We start from the raw sequence: 25,961 nt of genomic DNA, 5'->3' as shown, positions 1-25,961 counted from the left end.
CTGAATTCTCCAATACAACCACTCTATGGAACTCTAGTTCACCTCCATTCGAAATTCAAGATCCCCAGGATTTAAAGAACCACCAAACTACATCTCTCTCTCTCTCTCTCTCTCTCCAATTTTCTATCTCTAATTTCGATTTGAAATTGAGTCACAAGAATTTTCATTTACTATATCATCTTTGTTTTATAATTCATTTCCCCTGCTGTTCAGTGCATACAAAACAATTAAGCAATTAATTCTCACGTGGATAGGGAAGGTGTTTTGACAGGAGAGGACGAGGAAACTGACATTCATGTAAAACACGGGAAGCACGTGACAAAATACCAACATGTATACATATATTCGACAAATTAAAAAAAACAACAATCGAAAGAGCGTGGCAAGAAAACGGTCCAATGTAACTTATCAGTACAGAGTAGTGAAACTGGGGTATATACATGTACCACGTCCTTCGATGAACGACGTTACACCGTCAAACATTCACCCCACCCTGTCTAAATACAGTTATTAGTCAGTCACATGACTTAGACGCCGTGTATCATCCGCTTTGTCTTGTCAAATTTCACCTGCATGTGTGTGTATCAAAAACTGAATATTATTGTCTGCAAGGAATTGTCTAACACTGCATAGAAATTCTATTCAAACCAGTCAAGCCTCAGTCATCTTTATAGTACACGCAGTAAGTCATTTGAAATATGCTTAGCTTGCCTTATAAAACTGCCAGACTCACTACACGGACGACAAACCTCTTTGACATACGTTAATTGTATGTGACCTGACGTTGATAATTTTTCGCCCTTTTTGATGTTTTGAGTATTAATCCGCCACAAAGCTCACACCTTCTGATCATACTGACGACCTCAGATGTCTAGTCACCGCGCGGAGGTATCTGGACCAGTGGGTCAGAGTTCAAAGAAGCAGAATGTGGCTCGTCTTTCTCGGAGTCCTTCAACTTCTGACAGATGATGGTCAGGTATAGACCGAAACTCAAAGAAGAAGCAGTCAGGACCAGTTTTATGCTTACGATTTGCGTACTTTGGCGTACGTTTGATCATTGCAAAAGCTCTAACGTTTTATAAAATGATAGGCTTCAAAGTGAACTCTTAAAATATTTCCAAAAAGCCTGTCATGAAACGCATGAACATACGGTTCATAAGGTCATCATCCATATACTCTGGTCAGATTTATGACAAATGCCTACAATTTAGTCTCTACATGAAGAATGGAATCTATAGCAGTATAATGAACGAAGCATTGAATGTTGCGTGCAGTGTTTTCTTTTTTCCATCTTTTCAATATCATCTGTCCCATGTTCCCTTAATTTTAGCTGGCTTCATGCTGGACATACTTATCGTGACAAAAACAAGTCTTAATTTTGCCAAGATCGTCAGCTTCTTTGGGAAAATCCATCATTAGAGTGTCGTCTTACTGGGAGCTAACTACACGCCTCTCTAATCATATCAAGCATGTATTTCGATTTTTGTCAATGACATGGTGTGACCCTATTGTGTATTCAAATATAGATGGGCTTCTCATGGTCTCTATAAATATACTACAGTGTCATTGTGTGTCAGAGATGATCGTAAAGATTTCCTATAATACAGACCCATATAAATACATTTACTGAAAGTAAGACTGGCGGTATGTGATTCACAACCGACATGGCGTTGTTTTTCCCGCTATCATACAATCACCCCTTTACACAGACGTAAAAAGATCGCAGGGATGTAAATATTCTACACCAAAACCGGTTTAACAAATTAAACAGACATGCAAGTGTTGCATTAACAACTGCATACCATCTCAAGGTTGCGGTGTCTTGCGGTCCAGGGAATTTGCTAACGTATTGTACTGTGTGTGTTACACCATTCGTTTCACATTCGCTTGCTCTTCGCTTTCATGACTGCACACATTGCATATTGCATTTGGACTGCGCACTAACACGGTACCGTTAAGCTTATACAACCACGTGTTAGTTTAACGTTTTCTCCTGCAGACGTTATAATGACGGGGTTACTTTGAAGTGTTTCTGCCGTGTGAATGATACTACAATATACATAGTCTGAACTCCGTATCGGGTATAACGTTTCGTTCGACCAACAAGTCAACGACCATGCCATCTTTGTGACGACCGATACACAACTAACTTAGAATTGATGAAATTTGTGACCAATACATCATGGTAGTAAGAGACACCCACAACTCTCAAATATGATTGAGATGTAACGGCTCCTTGCCGCACATTATTCACCATGTGCGGAGGTCTTAACTGAGAATTATCATTCATAGTTTTGGGGGTCTAAACAAGCACCCCCACTTTCCCCGAACATACCACCATTGTTATCTATGTTGGTGACTAACAGCCCAATAATTCGATCATACCTTCTGACAGCTTACCGTAACACCTATTGTAAGAAGACTGACTAGCATACAAACTCTTACTAACGTCGCCATGAAAAGTCCTAGACCGGTGTCCCTTCAGAAACTTAATGGATATTTACAAAATTCTTTCTGAATAATAATGACGGATCATGGTGTAATTATCATTGATGATTTTTTGCATGGTACGTGAAAAGGGAACGGATTTTTCAGAACAGTGTTGACTGGAGACATAGTGAAATGAACATGTCTCTACAAATATTAACAAACTAGATTATTACATCAGTTATATCAAACATTATATTAGTTATATTACACATTATATCAGTTACATTACACATTATATTACACATTATATATTACACATTATATTAGTTATGTTACACATTCTATCAGTTATATTACACATTATATATTACACATTATATTAGTTATATTACACATTATATTAGTTATATTACACACTATATCAGTTACATTACACATTCTATCAGTTATATTACACATTATATATTACACATTATATTAGTTATATTATACATTATATTAGTTATATTACACATTATATTAGTTATATTACACATTATATATTACACATTATATTAGTTATATTACACATTATATTAGTTATATTACACATTATATCAGTTATATTACAATACGTCTATAACAGTAGAAATACATATATGCACCAGCTTGATTCATCACGTGGCCACAAAATATGTCGTCTTAGATGAATATTATGAATCGGCAATAAAAAACAAACATTTTATTGTTCCTTATGTATATTAATTTTCTCTTTAAAGTTTCAAGAAAGGGTCACACAATATTATCAAATATCCGTTAATTGTGACACCGTCATCACAAGGACTTTGTCAATGAAATTACAGACACGTAAAAACTGACTGAAAGCGAACAATTACCGTATATTACACCACTGAAAGCGAGATTTTAAAGGACATTTACCGAAGTTTCAATACATCGGAAATTCTTTTCATCTGCGATACCAATATCGGAAATAGTTTTCATTGTTCTGTAAACGCGCGGCTCGTACGGCAGATCTTAGACTGTCACTCATGTTCAGCTGAAGTCGACCGATTTTAATTTTTCCTCCGATTTTGGAGTTCAATCACGTGCAACCATAAGCAACTGATTTATCGGACGAATTTCTTTTTAATGATAATAAAGAGGTTCATGTGACATTGTCAATGCAGTAAAAGGTAATAATTCAACTCCCAAATAAAAACTGTACAAGTTCTAACGATATCAAACACTAAACGTCAGCATGATAAACTACTGATGTTATCACTACAATCAACAGGTACCCCGTATCGCGCAGTCAATGCTGCTCTCTTCTTGTAATGGTTCTGTATTTTCCTAACTTAGGTGTATACAATACAAGATACTCCTAAAAAAAAGTCTACGACATCCAACAGTATGTTATTGAGACCATATGGGTCAAACATCCTCCATTATCTAAACTACTATTAATTCATAGTTGGCAGCTCTGAGTGATGCATTGATGCACCATAAGTACATTGTACCACGCCCTGGTCGTCCGAATTTCCTATGTATAGTATTCGTCGTCCAGTTTGTTTAAAAATAAACGAAACAGGTTTTGGCGCCGCGCCCTTTGTGGAACTCGTAACCATATAAGGCTTGTCCGTTCATTCCATTCAATCAAGTACTTAAAGAGATAATGCATAGCATTGTTAAAGTTGAAGTTTTGCATAATATCGGATGAAAAACGCAGACCCCGGTATTTTTATTTTCACTATAAGGACTAGCTAATCCATATATAACGGTCAAAGAATTTATATCACAAAGGACTTTAACTCTGAATGTACTTGTCATGAGTAAAGCGCCAACCACATTGTAATAGCAGCTCTTGTACTCTTAATCGATTGGAATTTAAATAACACCGGCCTGATGGATCTTAGAGCCTATGGCTGTGTAATGTAAAAAAGTCCAATGGTCACTTTATTTATTGCAATTAAAGGCTTATACTCTATACCTGTATAGCCGTCAGTAAAACGTCCGTTCTCTCCTCTGAATCTATATCAAAGTCGATGTTGCACCATTTATATTTGGAATAACAACTGTTTGAAAACGGAATTATTAAGATGAGATAATATTCAAAACTCCAATGTATGGTATATTGTACATGTGCCAAGACGTGGCGTGTACACTTTAGGCACGTGTTCATGTACCAAGACCTGGCGTGTACACTTTAGGCACGTGTACATGTACCAAGACGTGGAGTGTACACTTTAGGCACGTGTACATATACCAAGATGTGGCGTGTACACTTTAGGCACGTGGACATGTACTAACGTGGCGTGTACACTTTAGGCACGTGTACATGTACGAAGACGTGGCATGTACACTTTAGGCACGTGTACATGTACCAAAATGTGGCGTGTACATTTTAGGCACGTGTACATGTACCAAGACGTGGCGTGTACACTTTAGGCACGTAGACATGTACTAAGACGTGGCGTGTACACTTTAAGCACGTGGACATGTGTGTATATGTTCTATATTAGTATGTGCAGTATTGTGAAGACATTGGTATTCATTGTTTCCTTAAAGGTCAATATCTTTTATATCATTTCCCTGGGTACATGTAAAATATTCAATATGCCAAGGTATTGCAATACTTTTATCTTCATGGACATCACGATGAAGTTTGTCACCATCTGGTCTAAGTGCATGTAATATCAAATATAATAATTCTGTGTTTATGTACAAATATATCTTTGAATCGGAAATGTGTAGAATGAATGGATTTTCTTGTATAAAGATAGGGCGACACCGCATGTTTATATATGGTTTTAAACACTGCACATGTATACTAAAAGATATGTAATTAACTTTATTTTATTTCAGCTAGGTTTCATTAAAAGAAACAAAAAATAAAAACCAAAGAAAATGACAAATTTGTTTTGTCTCCACATATTACATAATGATCATTTATCATATTTTTGACAAACTTGGTAATGCGCTTATTGTGTCGTCTGCTCGTTACAAAACACCAAAAATGTACGGTTGCATAAAATATAAAAATTTACAAGTTATTTTCTTGTATTCTTAGTTGCTAAGCAACTTTGCACAATGTCAGATAAACTTGTTGTACATGTAGGTAGTTTGTTACAAATGACGAAATAAAACAGTTCAACTTAGTTTACACGTGCATCACTCAGTACAGGGGAGGGGGGGGGGGTCCATAAAACGTATAGACATACATGTATATGTACAATAACATTTGGGTCCAACAGAGAGGACAGACAATGTTATTGGTGTATATAACTTTCTTAGTGATACAGAATCTTAAATCATGCTCTTAGTGATACAGAATCTTAAATCATGATCTTAGTGACACAGAATCTTAAATCATGATCTTAGTGATACAGAATCTTAAATCATGATCTTAGTGACACAGAATCTTAAATCATGATCTTAGTGACACAGAATCTTAAATCATGATCTTAGTGACACAGAATCTTAAATCATGATCTTAGTGATACAGAATCTTAAATCACGATCTTAGTGATACAGAATCTTAAATCATGATCTTAGTGATACAGAATTTTAAATCATGATCTTAGTGATACAGAATTTTAAATCATGATCTTAGTGATACAGAATCTTAAATCACGATCTCAGTGATACAGAATCTTAAATCATGATCATTAGAAAACATAACGCTGGTCTTTCACTATTTTTTCCCCTCTAACTCGGAAGAGACATCTCTCGTTTTTAATTTAGGCATTTCATATGTGGGAGTAAATTGTCATGCTTTAAAATTGAATTCGCTGCATAAATTATGGATGTAATTTGCTATGTTGTAAACACACCCATTAATTAAAACTAGCATGACAAAATTCAGAAACGCCACAGCTTAACAAAATTGCATACATTTTGAAATATATATATCGTGCGAGTTTCAAAACGTACATGTACATGTTTATCTCCATATTTGGAAGATTGTTGAACAAACATGCTTACTTCTTATATAAAAGTCGTCCGTTAGTAGAGTCAAAGGTGAAAATTATCCGGAGATACCTGTAGCATGAAGACACGTGTAAAAGCAGGTCACACTGAAGGATATTTCATTCGCTGTTAGGTCTTTTATCACTTAGAAAACGATCTTTTAAATCACATAATTATGAAAAATGTAGAAAAAATGTCCTGCTACAGTGTCCATATATATAATCAGGAAAAAAAACAACCCCAAAAACAAAAAGTGATACATGTAAAGTGCATTTTTCGTCTTTAATAATTTGAAGGGAAAAACACAAAAATATCTTATCTCTATTGATAACCTCAACATCAGGTGAATAATGGTACCCCTACCAAGCCGGGGCTGGTTATACATGGAATCTCCCTCCGTATCTCAGTTGTAGAGTTGGACCATTGACCTAGTTTTATGAATGCAGTTTAAATCACCGCTATGAATGGAAACTAGAATAAATTGACGAAAACCTGTTTTAAAAAGATTTCCATTGACGCGCAAAACTGTGTCACGGTTTTAAATGTGTTTAATGTATCGACGCATCATACGAACTTTTAACACTTTCATCGTTTTATTTGATTTGTTTCTCTCGCATTTTCATAATGAAGTAGATACTTGTATATATATTCTATTTAGAAATTGTTTTCGCTTCAGGAACACGCTCTACAGCCTACATTAGTTTGGAAATGTAATTTTTCATTGTTACATAACAGTATTTTGTTTATCAGGAACATGGATGACAGTTTAATGATATAAGTAGTGAACTGTTTCTCATGCTAATCACCATCAGCGTCGGACAGAATACATAAGATGAGTGTCGGTCGAGAAAAGCTAAATTTCCTCCTAATGTCGGAATGACCTCACGGATTACAGAGAAGGATTAAAATGATTGTATATAAAACTATGGTGTTCAGATATACACCAGTCATTGGTGTCACGATATACCCTAGTCTTCAAATACTAATTAATTTCTAAATACAACTATATTTAAACTTATACATTGTAGTTTCATAATCAAGATAGATCCTAAGAACTGGGGTATTCATTCATCGTAATCGCTCTTTACGAGGAAGTTGTAAGAATCATTGCCTTGTCGCTCACTGTGTCTTACTAATCCCACCCCCAGCCGTTTCCTTGTTATCTCAGTTCCACCTCACCCCGTGTTGTCCTCCCACACACATAGTCATTCGTCATTGAGATTCCTTCCCCCTGTGTATAGATTTTATTACTACAGCGTGTTGCGTTTTCTTTTCATCATTTGTCAAGGTAGAGGTCAGCACTGGAGTGCATCATTTTCGGTGACTGTAATCTGGATACTGTAATATATTACTGTGATAATTGAACTTTAAATTTAAAGAAGTTTTAAGAAGATCTGATATGAAATAAGAATGTTCTGAGTCTACTGCCTCTGATGGTCAGACATGTGAACAGGTCCGCTATGCGGTCTAGGTCCAGTTTCAAACATGATGTTGTAAACCCGACTGACTTGAGGATACTCGATGTTTTAGTCCAGTGAGGTAGTAAGGTTCAGCATTAGTCAATAGACGAGTACTACTGTTGGTCGTGTCCGTCACGTTTGCAGCACCCGGTCCTTGTCAGCGATCCTGCGATATTTCCTCATTACGGGGGACAGGAAGTCGTGTTAGTTTTCAGGCGTTACATTTTTCTAAAGGGTGACAATTACCCGGCGGTAGTTCCATTGTCCACTCTGAAGCTACACAACTGCACTGTCAGTCCTCCGCGTAGAAAACATCTCTTCACAGAAGGTAGAGATTTTAGAGACTTCTTCCAACAGGTTTTTAAGCTTTTACATCAAGGTCGTGGGAAAGAGCACATACGAAAAGAAACGTATTGTGAAGCATACATCTCCCATCTTAAGTTTTCTCCTTTTTTGTTAGGGTATGTGATTATGAAGGGAGCACTGGACGGAGAATCATAAAACAGGCTTGTTTAGGGGATCTTTGATTTCAAATGATAGCTCTTTAATACACAATGGTGAAGTACTCTAACTGTGTATTCCCTTTATCATATAATTCTATATGTAAGCAATGGTATTGTCAATTGGGCTGACAATATTTCTCCCGAAAGTGGTTGTAACCACAGGCCTGGGGCTTATTCGTGCTATCCATCTGTTCACCTGTTAACGTGTTTTTCTCCATATGCAATGTATGTCTACTCGTGTTTTGTTTTGTTTTTTTCTCATCAATTCGAAGCATTATAGAATATTACAAATGTTGGGTGGTTGGGCGTCTTGGAGTACGATGCAGTCTAATGATACATGTACTACGAACACGCACTTGCTCACAGACACGTGGTACACTTGTAATCCGCATTGGTGTCTTAGGACACAAACCTAAGTCATCTGGATGAGTGCAAGGTCTAAAGTATGAAATGCCTGATAGTATTGCCCTTTCGTCTTGTTAGAAATATATTGAAAATGAAATATATATATATATATATAGAGAGAGAGAGAGAGAGAGAGAGAGAGAGAGAGAGAGAGAGAGAGAGAATCAGAAAGTAGAGATAGTTATTAAGTTATTTCCTAGGAAGCCCGTCGACTAATCCAGATTGGCGTACTTCCACGCTACAAACCGAGGTCATCTGCTAGCCAAACAAAATCAGTAATTTACTGTGCAATATATTGCCATTTGTACACGTGCCTAAAGGTACACGGAGGGCATTCATTGTTTTGTTTACATTCTGGAGATGAATTAATCTGGCACTGTCGTAGTCTACGAATAGTATATCATTATCGACGGGGACGGTGTAACGCTAGATACCACATTCACCGCATACGGCAACTACGGGGGACACGTTTTATACTAGGCAGTCGAGTGAATGATCTTTTTATGCGAGTAACTGATTTTTATTGGTTTTGGTGATCGATTCGGTATTTCGATATTAGAGATGTTTGTTGCCATAGCTTAGTTCAATACAAATACCACACCGCAAGTACCAGTTTTATCGATGCTTGGTGTCGTGCCTCTCTCTGTCATAATCCAGTCTTATGATTGCTTTACTGCGGCTGCGTGGTCAACTAAGGATGCATGCATATTTCATACTTATTTTTTAAATTGACAGAAATGTTGTATACTGTAATATAAGTACAAAAATATAATAAAAAATATAATAAACTTATCAAACCAGCTAATATATATTTATATGAAAGAAATCCTTCAGCAGTTTATCATAGCATTGTGAATTTAACTATTCGTGAAAATTATCTGTGATGAAGCTTTCGTATCGATGTATTGACATTTTCAAAGAATTACAAGTGCACATTCAGAGTTTAAGAAATAGAAATTTAGCGTACCCTTTTCCGTCGGCCTCTTAAACGACATTATTTTTTGTGGAAATAAAGTTACATGAATCTAACAGTTCAGTAACGCAGGAGGATGGACCATTTCACAAAGTACCGACTACAACTAAATTTTTTTTTTTTTGCCTTTCAACACAATGCACAGCACATGATCATCTGCAACAGAATGCACAGCAAATGGTCATCTGCACGTGTGCAAGCTTTCTGAACCATGGGTTCATTTTCAAAAAATATATTTAAAAAACCCGTAAGAGACGAGACATAAAGTTTCAAAGGAATGATACGCTCGAGTTATTTCCCTTTGAAGAACTCTCGTACATAGTAAGGCGCGAAACAATTTGTTTACATGCGGGAGTGGGACGAATATTCATCACTGCATAAGTGAATGTACTCATTAAGTCTCTCATACGCTGTTTCATCACCCAAATTCAACTGATACACAAACTAAGTAAGTGATAAGTATTCAGGGAGTAATTAGATACATGGAATTCTTATTATATCACGTAATTTTATTGGTCGTAGGTATCATATCCTGGATATTACTTTCAAATATGACATTGTTTTTATGTTTCTGCTTTAGTAAAACATTTCTTTCAATAGTATTTTGTGTTTCCAATATTTAAATATTTAAAAAGAAGCCGCTTTTAATACATTTTATCGTCTTCCTCACTGACAGAAGGTTCACTCTGTCCCACTTAGGCCCTCAAAATTCTACTAATTGTACCTCCTACACAGGAGAGCTCTTATCTCGAAACTGACGTATTACAGTGCTTCTAAGTTTTGATCTTGATTGTAGGAGTATTTGCGAAAAGGTCAATTAAACTTTGATATCTTGTCTTTTCATCCGTGTTAAATTCGAACTCGCGTCATTGGAAATACGATCTGCGTTGACTGCAGCAGTATGAGATACTTTTCGTAAATTCTATGGTCGTTATAACGATTTAGTTTGCCAATACAACCTATCACTGAGTCAAATGCTTTCTGACGTGTATCATACCGATTGTTAGGCCGTTCTTAGCACACTGATTTTGACTATGGGTTACTCCGTTTACCTGATCAAGATATAGGGCTCACAATGGGCGTGACCGGTCGACAGGGTATGTTTATTCTTCCTAGGCACCTGATCCCACCTCTGGTATATCTAAGGGGTCCATATTTGCCCACCTCTGTATTTTGCATCGATCACTGTTCTTTATCTTTACTTTTTATGCATTTCATTCTAAAACCCGTCAAATCATATTTTCTGATCATCTAGCCAGATTCGTATTCTCTAAAAAGCTGAGCAACAAATAGAATCGTCACTTTGTTTGCTACTTTCAAATCCGATGCAAATGTAAGTCTACTTACATAATGAAATATCATTTGAAACATACATTAACTAGGATTGCCATACATTTAAGAAAATTAATTTTATTCGTGCAACATTCGCATTCTTCTGTCGTGTGTCATGTTAATGTTCTTGATTTAGATGTATATAAGTTACTTTGATTGAATGTCATAATGATCCATCTTCTCTACTAAATATATGCATATAGAAAGTTCTTCAAAATAAAGTAGGTGCATACCATTTTAAGTAGGTTGGTAGACCACGCTACAATTAAGAGGTGACCCTGCAATCAGGAGGGATGTCGGAATTCACTGATTGATTCCACAGCTTCCTAATTCTAAGGTTAATCCCCAGTAAGTTTGTGGAATGATACAGACCGTACGACTGTGCAGCGTAGGTAAAATCTTCTAAGAGACACTTTTAGAAGGTTTCGCAATGAGATAAATCTAAATCAATGGTGTGAAAAATTATGTGACTTTTTCGATAAATTCAGATCCGTAAACTCGCAGGTGACTGTACAAAGTACATACTTTGGTCAAACCTTTGCGGTTTAATTTCTGCATATCGACTATCGGGGCAAAAATTCCAAGGAGAGGTTTGACGAATGAACAACAAACATATAAATCACGGCGATGACAGCGCCATAATGACTCGATTAATACGTTTAGTCTTAGCAGGCTATGATAATGGGGAAAAAAAACAACAGACGATATTTTGTGTTGACAAATATTCGGACTATCGTTTCCCATCCCTTAATTTCTTCTTACATAAGATGGTGATTGTGCCTCAAAATTTAACAACTTTGTAATACCAATGGTTACTTCAAGTTATATCTCTCTTCTCAAATATCAGAAGTACCAGAAACACCCAATAATCCTTGTACAGTCTTGCATTTTGTGAGATAGTGCGGAGTGCTTTCGCCAACTCAGCATCAGTTCATTTGGGTAGAAATCGATATTGAAGTATCATTTATTGATATCTGTTAATTAAGAGGTCATCCAATTAATTCAGGTACATGTAAAATTCGGAGAACAAATGTTATTAATCAGAAGACGCATTAGTCCGATCCGATTTACTACAATTTAACACAAACTTTGCTAATGGACTAAACAAAACACGATTCTGTGGCGAGCTTTCCTAGTAGGTTGTCAGCAACTGATGATTTCATCATTCTTTGTGTCTGTCGCATTAATCGATTTCAGGAAATATCGATTTCAGAATAAGATATTGAATGTTGGTTTGAAACAAAATCACTTCATATGACATGCAAAATTGCCCTGAACAACCGCATGCATGTCATGTGAGGATACTGATGTCATGTTTATACATAGACGAGAGACTGTTTCCGCGTGCCTTATGAATTAACCAGTACTCCCTCGAAATAGAAGTCAAATTGACATTTAGAATTAAAAAAAATAAAAAACGAAAAAGTTTGATTTGTGTGCACTATTTCTCCCACTACATATATGCATTGTAACAGCTGGATATTTACAATTCTTCCTGTCATGAAATATTTATAACCCAGTGATTGAATATCTAGAGTTATAAGCAGTAACGTAGACTATATTCTAACATATACTCTACCGTTAGTATCAAAGTTAACCTTAAACATTTCCACTTGAATAAGGTGGTAATTAACTCTTTAATGTTAATTAGATGGTCCCCGTTATGGAACTTAAATGTCCACAAACGTTCACACGGGAACAAATTATGAAATATGTGAATGGAAATGACTCGTTATACTACGGTTTCGGCAGTCTATAGTAGACAACAGGTCAAGGCCGCTTCGGAGACGGTATCCTTAAATGCCCTTTGAGAAATAAAAACATTTGGGAGAGAAAGCATACACAGTGTATAAACCTAATACTTGATTAAATTACCTCTAATTAGCTGCTTAATATAGGCATTTATAGCGTTCGTGTCGCCATTCTGCGACCGTATATTTCATCATGTTCCGTGTTTCATTCCTTAAGGTTCGCAATTGACAGCCATGTTTATTCCAAGGTTCCTCGCATTCCTGACCCGAAACGCTCTTACTTCCAGTGTTCAACATTCCCTCTCGCCGGTGTATTCGATTCGTAGAATTGTTTCTCTGAATTTTCAGAAAACTGTTTTGATATTTAACTGTCTGTAAAAGAAATAAATTTAACACGATGATCGAACTCTAACCTTGAAATAAGATGCACAACTACATGCCCATTTGCCTTGATAATGTACCAAGATAGACATTACCAGAGTTTCTTATGAGGCATTCAGTTCACAACATTTTGCAGATTTTTATATAATGTATATATATGTGAGCACTCATTCAAGTACAAATACCTGTAAAAAGTATTCTGATATCGTTATATATGCTTGCGATTCATTGATTCTGAAGCATATTGTTGCCATCAAAAAGGTGGAGGATTGAAATTCGCCGTGAGTAGAACTCTAAATTCGGTCAGATTATTTCTCTATGCTTTGCGTGACAGTTACATATCAACGTCTTCAGGCCGTTCAGAACATGCAGAGCTTCCTTTGATAAAAGGCATGTTAGTGTTCTAATTCATCTTTTAGAATGACATGTGACCTATTTGCATGACAATAGCTTCATATTCCAACAATTATAATCAATTCTGTTAAATAAATCCTAACAGTTCGAATCAATTTTATTTTATGTACGCTTGGTGCGGTACACGGTGCTATAAAATGACGTAACGTACACCTCTATGTATTTCCAACACAATTAAAGTCGAACAAAAAACCCCTCAAAATTAGAAGCATTATTGAAATTTAAATTGTTAGCAAAATTTGAGTGAAAGTCATTGGACATAACGTACATGTATATACTATCTTGTTTTACATGAAGATTTCTCTCATAAAGTAATAATTTGACCATAAATTTGACTATTGAAGACACAAATCAAAAGGTGAATAGAACTGAATTTTTCCTGGCATTTTACTACAAATAAAAATCCAGAAGGGAATCACACAGGCCCCTTATGCAATATTGTGGATGTTTACAGTTTTGGCTACTTGCATGCAAGGTTATAGCATACCCACGTTTTGGATGCATCAAGATTCTGAAGGATTTCGATTTTTTGTGTACTGTTTTTCAGTTGAATTCTCGTGTAAAGACTTGTGAATAGTGTAAAAATAAATGTGGATTTATATGAAAATCTTGTGATAAATTTGGGTTTTGGTTAGCACTACCAAAATTGTTTTGGGTCTCCTCTGCTTTAAGTAGGACGCGCTGTAATTTACAGGTTTAGTGTGGTATTTAACCCCAAAACGCTTACAAGCATTCATGTATTTACCAATAAGAATTGTATGCTAAGATGAACAATTATACCAGGTACTAATACCAACTAGAAGATAACAGTTACTTCCGGTCTGGATTTAGTGTTACAACTGCTTGGTTTTTATTATTTTAATCATTATTTTGCGTTTGAACTGTGAACAACTGAACCCGTCAACTGCAACTGCACAGTTCTACTACATGCAGCCACCACGAATTCTAGTGACTCCACAGTATGAGATGAATTTTTTTAAATGCTTTATCCGAATAACGGCAACATTAAACTGGGACAGGCAGGGCATTATTGTTTCTTTGTTGAAAGAAATGGAATTCAAAACCCACATAAATCAGTTCAATGCCTTTTGATAAATCATAATGTAAATAGACTACTCCTAAATGATAAAGAAAAATCAAAGCCGATCAGAGCGAGATAAATATCTTCGGAAGAGGTGACCCTAAATTCTTGTATTCATTTCTAATATTCTATATGGGTCGGGGGATCGGCATTTTAATTCGATGTATATTACGTTTGTAAGAAACTTTTCAATGTTGTTTATTCTGGGTCGTGTCGGGGATTAGAGAATCGTCATTTCTGAATGAGTGTTATTTTACAAACGTTACACTCCATAACTTCAAACACTGCTGAGGTCGTGATACTTTCAAATTAAGATTTATATTCGGATAATCTTCATTTCTGGTATTTATGGATCAGATTATACATGAATACACAACAGGAATTACATTACACATGACATGTTTACGAATGACTTTCAATGCTCTTCATTGTGCATGAATCAACTTGTTATTCTCAGACCAGTCCTTGATTTTTTGCGAGGGTTTTCATCACCGCAGCATGTTGTGGTCAAGAGTCCTGATAAAAACCCACTTCCAGATCAGCTGGGACGCGTGATCAGCGATCAGTGCTACAAATTAGAATTCTGCAGAGTTCCAAATAAAATTTCCGCAGTAGAGCTGTCAATATAGATACAATTATTAAGCATGACAGCAACTCTGATGTCCACATGTATGTTTGAGCCCTGGGAGTTTCCGTAGCTGAGAACTCCTGAGAGTTACTGAGGGATTGACCACGGGCTTTATACTCATGCCTCCTACATTTCTTGAAACTTTAAAACTTGATAGATCCAACCATTAAATCTAGGATACCCAGGCTTCCGTAGATCCGCTGAGGCGTGCAAAGATTATCTAGAGATTATCTTATCACTTAAGAGGTGCTGCGAGTGCAATTACCATAAACGGATTTCATTTAACAGTAGTATTCAGAATAATGGGGGTCGAGGGAAGTGTCTTGTCAGGGTCTATGCACTTTAATTAGTAATAACCCTGGAGTTGGCTCAAAAAAGTAAAGTTTTAACTGCCAAACTGAACATGTATACATTTCGATATGACGTAGCAATGGTCACCATGGTTTCTTCCAACAAAGATGTACAGAATATTGGTACACGAGCACGTGTTTAGAATATTGGTACACGTGCACGTGTCTATGTGAGTACAAGAAAGAGGCGTGTCACATACCGAGTATCATGGTGCTGTGATTTACATTTTTGTACGTGCTGCATGTGAATGTTCGTTTTGAATCATTGATTCCAATTTCACTTATAGCACCGCTTTATAAAAGATAACAATGAATCAATACTTCTTCAGTAATTCATAATATATTGGATGCACACGGGTGATTTAAATGACACCATTTAGTATATACTACTGGGACTGGAGAAACCATTCGGGTATTAGGGGTGAACAACACGAGCATTATATAACTCTAGTCTGCTGAGCGTGTATGTACAGTGCACTTGAGATTAGAGGAGTTTGGAGTAGATGTGCCGTGCATTGTAATTCAAAGTTCTGAGAGTATGAGTTGAAACTGTTGTCATTCTCATAAATCGATCAAGTTTACGTACAAATGTCTTCAATCCTGTCCTTTAATAGTTTAGATTTGTGGAATGCAATATATTTTATTACTGGTATCGATTCCGATCGGATTTAAGCAAGTTTTCAGTTAGATAAGGTAGAATACAAAATAAGTGTTTAGGAATGCAGAAACATAATTCATGTCACTATATTGAAATCAAATACAATACAAAAACGCCTAATATGGAATAGATATAAAATTATTGAAAGGATCTCACACAGAATCCAACACAACGGATGGAGGAGTGACGACAAAACTTGGGGAATCTTACAGTTGTTCCATCTAACGCGTTGGCGAAATACCTTCATATTTCTGCATTGTTTTTGTTCCTTTTGTTTTAGTCACATGCGAAAACTGCGACCTCTCTTCCGGTTTTGTGCAAGAAGTTACGACGCAAAAAAACTGCGTGAAGATCTTTTTAGAAAGCGTTAAACACATGCCGTGTATATTTCAGATCAGGACATATCTTTTCTACAATGATCCTGTGGCCATGGCTATGTGTACTTGTAGGCCATCCACAAAGTGCATGTATTTATATAGGACTCTCTTAAGTTCTGTCCTCTAGTGGTGTCTTTATCATGTGTCAACATTACAGCTATCCGACCTTTATCGACATTGATGAAAATATTTGCTACAAAAAAAGATATTACTTTTGCGTTTTCTCCATATTAGACTTGATACTTTAGTAGAGTGACTGGGATTTTGCACACTGTGCATTGTTTGTCAAGCCACACATGCAGTTTAACTCGTGATGGACGCTTCTCATAAGTTATAACTTGTGAATTTCCCACTAAGACTGTCCTCAGTCATTGGACGAGTATAGATTAACGACATACCCACGAATACTCCTATGTGCGGAGCATGATGCTGTAGAGTACTGATGCCCCTCGTCTTGAATCTGAAGCGCCACAGGACAGATTTCGACCACGGGGACTAGATATTGAGTCATATATTTCCTCCGTTTTAGATCTGACAAGTCTCCAAGTGCTTGCTATTTTCATCAAAGTCCATCTGTCGACATAAAATTAATGTCCGCACGTAGCTCCTGTCGCGGGGTCGCGCCATTCAAGTTTACGTAGGGCATTCTAAAACCCCCAAAATAAGCCCAATTTCGACATATACGGATATATCATACTGACAATAGACAAGCACCTCTTTCCGTCTATATGACCTTCACTTTCAGAAGTAAATGATGCGGTCCCCAGACGTCTGTGATCAGCATTATCTGCCGTCTTCTCGGTAAAGGCTTCCTGTCATATAGGGTCAATCTAAATAACGCAACAGACCAGGAAATCAATGACCCCATACTGTTCTGTGCTGTTATTCTTTGTTCATAGCATCCCCTTTGATTCCAGGTTATGACGGTTTTATAGTCATTAGATGACCAAAATTAACCATTGAAATGATTTGGGGAATATATCGTTTAATTGAAAGACATGTGTCACCTGTGTTATGCGAAAATCGTGAAGGACTTGGTTTGCCGCATGAAACTATGAGTACAGATGACCCTTGTTCCCCTCACCAGACATTACAACGCACCGTGTATACTAATAACCCACAATATCATCTGGATGACTAAAAATATTTGTAACATTACTTTAGATAAAACATTTTATCACTGTAGGGGTTTTTTTTTTTAACGAACATCTAAAATGTTGAATTATTAATTATTACCAGGAGAAAAATAGAATTAAATAAAGTTTTATGACAGATGGGGGGGATGACTTAATTGAGAAGTCTTCTATCAAAGTCATTTTGAAATATGAACAGTCTCCTAACTATTTGTCACATACATATAATAAATGGTTATCCCTGCAGTACCCATTGTATGATAGACAAGTGCATGACATGACGTTGTAACATGGCAATATAAAATGTGCAAATTTTTATATTCATCTTTTGAATAGACGGTTAAGGGTTTATTACGGTAATTAGACGATTCATTTTGAGACAATAGTAAATGCTCCTTACATAGAAATACTTTTAAACCCACGCACTAAAATTGATATTAATGAAGTTATTTATAATAAACCTCGTATCTTTCATTTGCATTCAGCTGATTAATTACGAGTGTTGGTATGTTCTATAGAATGACTCATAAGGTTTAACAATTGTCCATTGCCCGACCAATGACTCAAGCACCTGCTGATCTAGTGTCCAGCTCAATGGACAAGAATGACCTTAATCCCGAACGTTTCCTCTGTTAGACCAAAGGGGTTTGCTCTCCATTCTGAAAAAGCCCCAACAATAGCGAAAGAATTCTCTCTCTATCTCTCGCTCTGTCTGTCTTTTCATACTTGCGGTTCTTTATCCAGATTCATTATAATATTTAATAGTTTTTAGATACCATTACCACGGTGGAACAATTACCACATCATTATGCAATAACTTGTGCATTAATTTCTGAAATATATAACGTACGGATAAGATTAATATCAATCTGCCAATATAACAAGAAATACGTTTTCTACATCCGCCTTATCGTTTCGTTTAGTCTAATCGGGTCAGATAAGCATATCTGCGATACCTCGTGTTTGTAGAGTGAAGCGACCCAATGATTAGAGTAGTGGGGGGCACTCAATAAGACTATTTACTCAGATATTAGGAGAATAAACACGAGTTTTACAGTTACCGGACAAATCAACATGCGCGGGTGGAATTCCAAAGAGAGCGGGTGTTGGGAGACCCGGATATTGTTAGTATATGTTTGATTGGAATTCAATTATGTATTTGGAGACAGGCCTTTTAATACAGATTGCAGACTTGTAAAACACATACTTAATGTAGATATAAGATAATACAATCGCAGGTACATTCATAGAAATTGATTTTTATATTAAGCTTTAAGTTACATATATTTAGGTACAAGAACGCCTTCGACAGACCCCCCCCCTCTCTCTCTCTCTTTCTCTCTCTCTCTGATGTATTCCTCTCTCGGTATAAAACTATCAAATTGAATATATGATACGAAAGATTAACAATAAACCTTTTCACGCCGTTAACAACCAAACTAAAACAATTTAATATTCAAATCCTGCATTGATTTTTCATATTTTTTACACGTGTCTTTTGTTCAATGAAAATGCATTACATTGATGTTTATTAGCGATATTATAGTCATTGTGTTGTTTGTTCTTCATCAGATAAGTGTTTCCCTAATATCTATTAAAGCCATAAGCTTTATAAATTCAAAGTAAACTGATAAAAGTCCCCATCAACACGTTTAATTTGTCACTTGTTTATATTGTTAAAACATGTGCTACAATGGTATATTATTTATTTCAGGTCAGCAGCTATTCACAAAGTTCCAAGGCGATTTCGTCCTGTTCGAGTTTTGGACGAACGATTTTTTAGATACAAATTCAGATGCTTATATCAATTTAATACAAGCCTTATCTGAGGATGTAAGTCATTCATTATCTGTGCGCGTGTGTTTTCGATACAAGCCTGTTACCAAATCTAAACATGATGGAAGGGAAATAACTCTGATTTTTTTTTTCCAGATTAGTTATACATTTTTAGAAGTCGATGATTATAAGCGTGGAGAAGTCTTAAATATAAGGTATGTCTGCATGCTTATATTTAAAGGAATGTTTAATGCACCTTGAAGATGTTAATTGAAATATAACAGCACGAACAGAGAGCACTACTTTTGAAATGAAATTCTCGCAATGCTTCAATGTTAGAGCGTTACGCAGCAATTTATTTGTGTTTATTGTCCGCCTGTCTGTCCGTCTGTTACCTAGAATGCTTTAACTGTAAGGGTTTAGGATTTTGATATTCAGCAAATGCACTTCGTTTGTTGAGGTCATTTAATATACATGTATATGTTCATTTCTCATTCTGTTCCCTGTGGTCAATCAGTGTCGAGGCAATACGTGCAGTTGTAACTAAGAAATTTTAGGTGCTCATACTTTCCATGCAAATTTCTTTTGATCTATGGATTTTTTACGACCTTGATTAAAATTCATTGCTTAAACTCAAGGTTAAAAGAAATCAAATTTCGTGACAACCTAACTACTCGTACATGTATGTACAAGCATGTCTAATAAAGAAATATCAATCATCGCAAACCATGGCCAATATGTACGATCCTCTCCCATACAAGAGAGAGAGAGAGAGAGAGAGAGAGAGAGAGAGAGAGCTATATGCGGACTCCGGACCGTGGCTCGAGACGTCACTCATACTTCAAAGATTGCACATGACCTGAAAGTGTCTTGACCTTTACCAAAATGCTGTTTAAGGTAATTTCAAGATAATGGGTCCTAACTAGGAAACACTACTTGGCGTACATGTGATTACGATCTGAGGTTTTATTATGACCCTGGCCCAGGTTATTTATTTCAAGGTCGTTTAAATACACACACTTTTATGTTCTGTGTTTCAGCTAAGACTGTAACATAAAAGAAACATTAATTTAGATACTTATAATTGTTGCAAACACATAATAAATGTGTCTTTGAATTTGACGTTGTTTTTTTTTTTTCAAATTTGCCCCTGTTTAGGTGAGCAATACGTTCGTATTAGTCGCATTAGGGCAGGTGTAATCGACATTCAGACACGTAGTCCTTCTGTGTGGCCGCTTGATATACACTATGATAAATGATTTCATCACGGACAAGATGTGCTCTTTAGAACGTTCTAGCTTCTTTGGTATGCTTTTAAACAAATAATTCATTTTCATAAAATTACAAGGAAGTTGTAAAAAACCGTGAAGTCATTGAAAGACATTCTTAACAATATCACTTATTAAACCACATTTTCTTGAATGTTTTGTTTTAACTTCATATTACATACCACTATAATTTGTTTTCCAAAGTTTGAAAAAAAAAAAGCGAATTAAGAGTATTTTTCGGAAATCACAATATTATACCATTGGGCTCAAAGCTGATATCAAAATCATGAACTTGAAAACACAGTCCATTAAAGAGATTCGAACTTGAAATTTATTTTTGGAGGTATGTTTTTTTGTATATTGAAGGGGAATTATAAAATGAAAAAGAAAAATCGGGGATCGTACATTGCTTATTATTGTTGTTTAATTTGATCTTTAAGAACCTAAGTTTGCTTTATTTACATGAGGTTATTTTGTCTATGTAAACAATATGAATCAACATTACAGTAAATCAGCTTACACGCTTGTTTCTTAACAATATAGATAGGAAAATGTTTAATACTAGTGGATTGAAAACAAATAATGAAATTTTTGTACGTTTTAGTATTAGCACACAAGTGGCATTGAAAATGTAAAATTCATCTCAAGTTTTGGGTTAATCAATATGGAAGTTTCTAAGAATTGGTGATCTGTTTGAGGAAATATATCGACCAGGCTTATGAAATACATGTAACAACATTTTAATTAGTTCCAAGTCTCTACTAATTGTACTTTGAATTACAAAAATTAGAATACATATATTACATGAATAAAAAGTGATTAGAACTATAGAGGCAATATAATTATTTGATTGAGTATCCTTTAGTCACAATATGTAGTCCTTAACAAACCTCTTAAATTTGAACTGACGTAACGATTTACTCTCTCTCTCTCTCTCTCTCTCTCTCTCTCTCTCTCTCTCTCTCTCTCTATATATATATATATATATTTATATATATAAGCACGAAAACCCAACAACAGCCTACTTTCGTAAAGTGTCGGATCTGAGAAGATACAAGGCTAGTAAAGTTTATAAAACACAGAAAAGGCCACGACACTGTTGGGTATTTAAACTCAAATTTTCGACACAACACGCGTCTTTATCAAGAGACATACATTACATAAACAAATAACACACACCACGAAAAACGTCAAGTATCAATAAACTACATCGGTAACAAGAATGGTACACTGTTGTACTGGGTGATAAAAATGGTGGTTTTGTTGTAAAGCGTGTTTACTGACGTCAGATGGTGTAGAGAGTTTGTACCATGGTCGGGTCGGGATGAAAATAGAATTACTCTTGAAAATTACAGAAATCAGATAAATTCAGAGGGAAAACTTCGCAATTTTGGGAATCCTCGTAATGGCTAAATTAATTCCCAAAATTGTAATATATGTCTCTTGATAAAGACGCTGGTTGCGTCGAAAATTTGAGTTTTAAATAACCAACAGTGTCGTGGCCTTTTCAGTGCTTATATATATATATATATATATATATATATAGGGATAGGGTTTAGTAACAATACACATGTATAATATATTTCCTCTATATACATGTATAGGGTTTAGTAACAGTAAACATGTATAATATATTTCCTCTATATACATGTATAGGGTTTAGTAACAGTAAACATGTATAATATATTTCCTCTATATACATGTATAGGGTTTAGTAACAGTAAACATGTATAATATATTTCCTCTATATACATGTATAGGGTTTAGTAACAGTAAACATGTATAATATATTTCCTCTATATACATGTATAGGGTTTTGTAACAGTAAACATGTATAATATATTTCCTCTATATAAAGATTTTAGTAACAATACACATGTACAATGAAAGGTAAAGATAACGAACAGTGATCAATCTCATAACGCCCATAAGCAATAGAACATAGACAGTTGGGCAAATACGGACCCTGGACACACCAGAGGTGGGATCAGCATACATATGTATAATACATCTCTCTCTCTCTCTCTCTCTCTCTCTCTCTCTCTCTCTCTCAGGTTTAGTAACAATACACATGTATAATATATTTGGCGGATACAAGGAGCATTGATCCTCATGTATTACATACAAAGTAATAGCGTCAAGCAAATTTCCTTCAGGACATTGTCTGAAGGATACTTTCTTTGGTACAGTTACGTATACCGTTCACCGCCTATTTTACTTTTAAGATTGCCCTCGCAAAGTCTGTGCAATGCCAATAAGCATATGGAGACTTAATGTAAGTAGAGAGTTTGGGATTGATTCTTACTCACGTGATGCCTTTACATCTGACATATCACTATAGCCTGATACCGGAAGAAGTATTGTAGGAAAGTCCTATAAAAATATAGTGATGCTGTGGTTATATGGCCCTACATGTATAAAACGTCTAGTGATGCTATGGTTATTTGCAGTTAATTTGCATTGATTTTTCTTGTTTAACTCTCTTCTAAGGTATTTTACATTTTTCCTCCAGATTTGCAGAAGGAAATGATACTGAAGTAACGCTAGGTTTTGAGTTTTACAATCCCAGGACGGAGGCGGACTTTATAGAATTGTTAATGAACCTCACATCTAACTATACCTTACTAGGCAATGGATTCTTAGACAAAGTACACAATATATATGGTAAGTATACAAGCAAGTGAAATTGTAATTCGATTTGTCACAAATAAAGTCTAACACAGGCTCCTTTTGTAAAAGAGATTTAATGTCACATGCTAGCATAAAGTGCTTTGATAATACTGTTGCAGGAACTGAAAGTCTTTCAATATTCGAGATATCATCATCCATTCCACCTGCCTCATCAAGCATTAGCCAATATTCAGCAAGTGTAAATTTTGTATCCACGACAGCTGACGTATCAGTGTCCTCATTGTCTGCTTCACCCTCCGCAGACGTCTCGTCCTATGTGGGGTCATTGATATCTTCCAGCATTGATGTTCTAAGGACATCACAGCCAGAATTTTCGTCATCCCCAGTACTGTTGGAATCCTCCGTCACAGACCATTCACGATCACCACAACAAGTATTATCATCATCCCGAATTATGATAGAATCATCTGTCATAGATATGTCTGCATCATCCGCAGGTATGAAATTTCAATTCACTTCTCCTAGTTATGAGTTAAGACAGATGTATACAAAGAGAAAGTTTTTTTTTTTGTATGCTATCCTTGAACAATTTTCGTTTGCTTTTCTTTGGATCAATCTAGCGTTCTGCTTTTCAATTCAAAATAGATAATACACAATTTCACTGAACCTTTTCCACTTCCAGTTTCTTTGAAGACTCCTGTGATTTCCACATCCGCTCCTATATCAGATATTTTCCATTCAACATCAGAATTTGCTACGTCGAAGATACTCCCATCGTTATCGGATAACTTTGATATACTTCCGTCTTTAACTAACATCGATTATTCGTCAGGTATCGTATTATCGACTGTGCAAAATACCTCCTCTCTTTTGTCGTCAGCTTTAACTGTTCAGCAGCTTGACTTTTCTGTACTCAACTCCAGCACTACAGCTTTCCACAATACTCACAGCTCATATCATGCACTTAACGATTCTTATGCCTCTGCTTCATACTACAGCAACCTGCTTGCTTCCTTCAGCAAGACTTATGCCAAAACTCAATCTGCAATTCCTGGCTCACCTTCACTTCCGCAAGTTTTTCAGTCATCAGTAGAAGGCGATATAGAATCTAAAAAAACGTTGTCGTTTGATATTAATTATTCTGCTATTATTAACAATAGTACCAGCAAATATATATTGCCATCCACATCTGAGTTTGCAACTAACAGTACTGCTATTGAATATAAGACTTTAGATATAATACCTTCCATGCAGTCTAAAGATCTATTAAAACCAAATATATCTGTTTATTCAAGTGAAACTATCTCGAATTATTTGAAGCCAGTCTATCTCAATGGAATTGATTTCGATTCAATGACGTCATTGGATGAAGGCGCGGGGATGATCAAATCAAGTGTTTTTCAAACGCTTTTACCACCATCATCTCTCAGTTATGGAGTAAAATCTAAAGACATCTCGACATCAACAAGGACACTTCTATCATCTCTGTCCACGTCAGACATCGTAAATTCAAGTTTACAGTCAAGCATGTCGTCTGTGATATCAGAAAGTTTTAGTGCACAAAAAGGGATACCAAACGCCAGTATTGTCCAGGACAGCAAGCAGTCTACCTCAAATGTCGAAGAAGTCACCCTTGGTTCACAGTCCCAAGACTTTCTCATTGAACCTGCCCAGACTGCATCCTTTTTGGAAGTACCATTTTCGATGCCTTTTTCATTGCCAATAGCGAACACACATAGCATATCGCCGTTTATCTCCATTGATAATTATATATCTTCGTTACAAGTATCTTCAGCAGAATACATATATTCATCGTCCTCTTCACTCATCAAAAGTAACGCAACACTAGCTAGCAGCGCAACATTACCTAGTAACGCAACACTAGCTAACAACGCAACATTACCTAGTAACGCAACACTAGCTAGCAACACTCTGACTGCTTCAAGCAGTTTAGAAACATCAACACTGTCAGAAGGACTGGAAATTTATATCCCTGAAATTGCTATAAGACCAACTCCGGCAAAAGCTCAAAGTCATTTTATTGGAGATATACTTGGCGATTTAGAACTTGAAGATATTCTTAACAACCTATTGTTAGAAAGGCAGAAATCACAGTCATCAATTACAAGTCAGATCATTCAATCCTCTAACACGGAAATATCCAACACGTCCGTCAGCCTACCGAGTATAACATCACAAGTTTCAATGCTACCAGTAACGGAAGAAGTTGTTGCAAAGAACCAAACCCAAGGTATAATCATTAACGTAGAATTTAATAAAATATATAATAATATATATCTAGATTCCCTGTAATATTCATCACACAAAGATCCCGAATACATTAGTTCTGTTAGGTTTAGTTTTCCTCCATATAAACACATACAAGTAGATATTTGTATATTAATCGGATATCTTATAAGTTCCTGTATCCTTACGCCTTGTGTCTCATCTCTGCTCATTGGATA

At 35.9% G+C, this 25,961-nt stretch overlaps 1 protein-coding gene across 3 annotated transcripts in view; it reads left to right on the top strand.

The window, feature by feature from the left end:
- The window catches only part of LOC125661611 (mucin-2-like), a 47,784-nt gene that overhangs the window by 1,395 nt on the left and 20,428 nt on the right, over positions 1-25,961 (top strand). For 2 of the 3 annotated variants that reach the window (XM_056147121.1, XM_056147122.1), the window contains exons 2-6: positions 19,536-19,654; positions 19,754-19,812; positions 23,378-23,529; positions 23,655-23,993; positions 24,179-24,328. In XM_056147121.1, coding sequence (XP_056003096.1) covers positions 19,536-19,654; positions 19,754-19,812; positions 23,378-23,529; positions 23,655-23,993; positions 24,179-24,328 — 819 coding nt within the window. Of the gene's footprint in view, positions 1-19,535; positions 19,655-19,753; positions 19,813-23,377; positions 23,530-23,654; positions 23,994-24,178; positions 25,748-25,961 lie in introns of all 3 variants that reach the window. The other variant, XM_048893681.2, reaches the window with a different exon arrangement.

This window comes from Ostrea edulis, chromosome 8 (assembly GCF_947568905.1).
Source record: "Ostrea edulis chromosome 8, xbOstEdul1.1, whole genome shotgun sequence".
Taxonomy (NCBI): Eukaryota; Metazoa; Mollusca; class Bivalvia; order Ostreida; family Ostreidae; genus Ostrea; species Ostrea edulis.
Note: the sequence above shows the minus strand (reverse complement) of the source record. Positions and strands in the feature narration are given on the sequence as shown.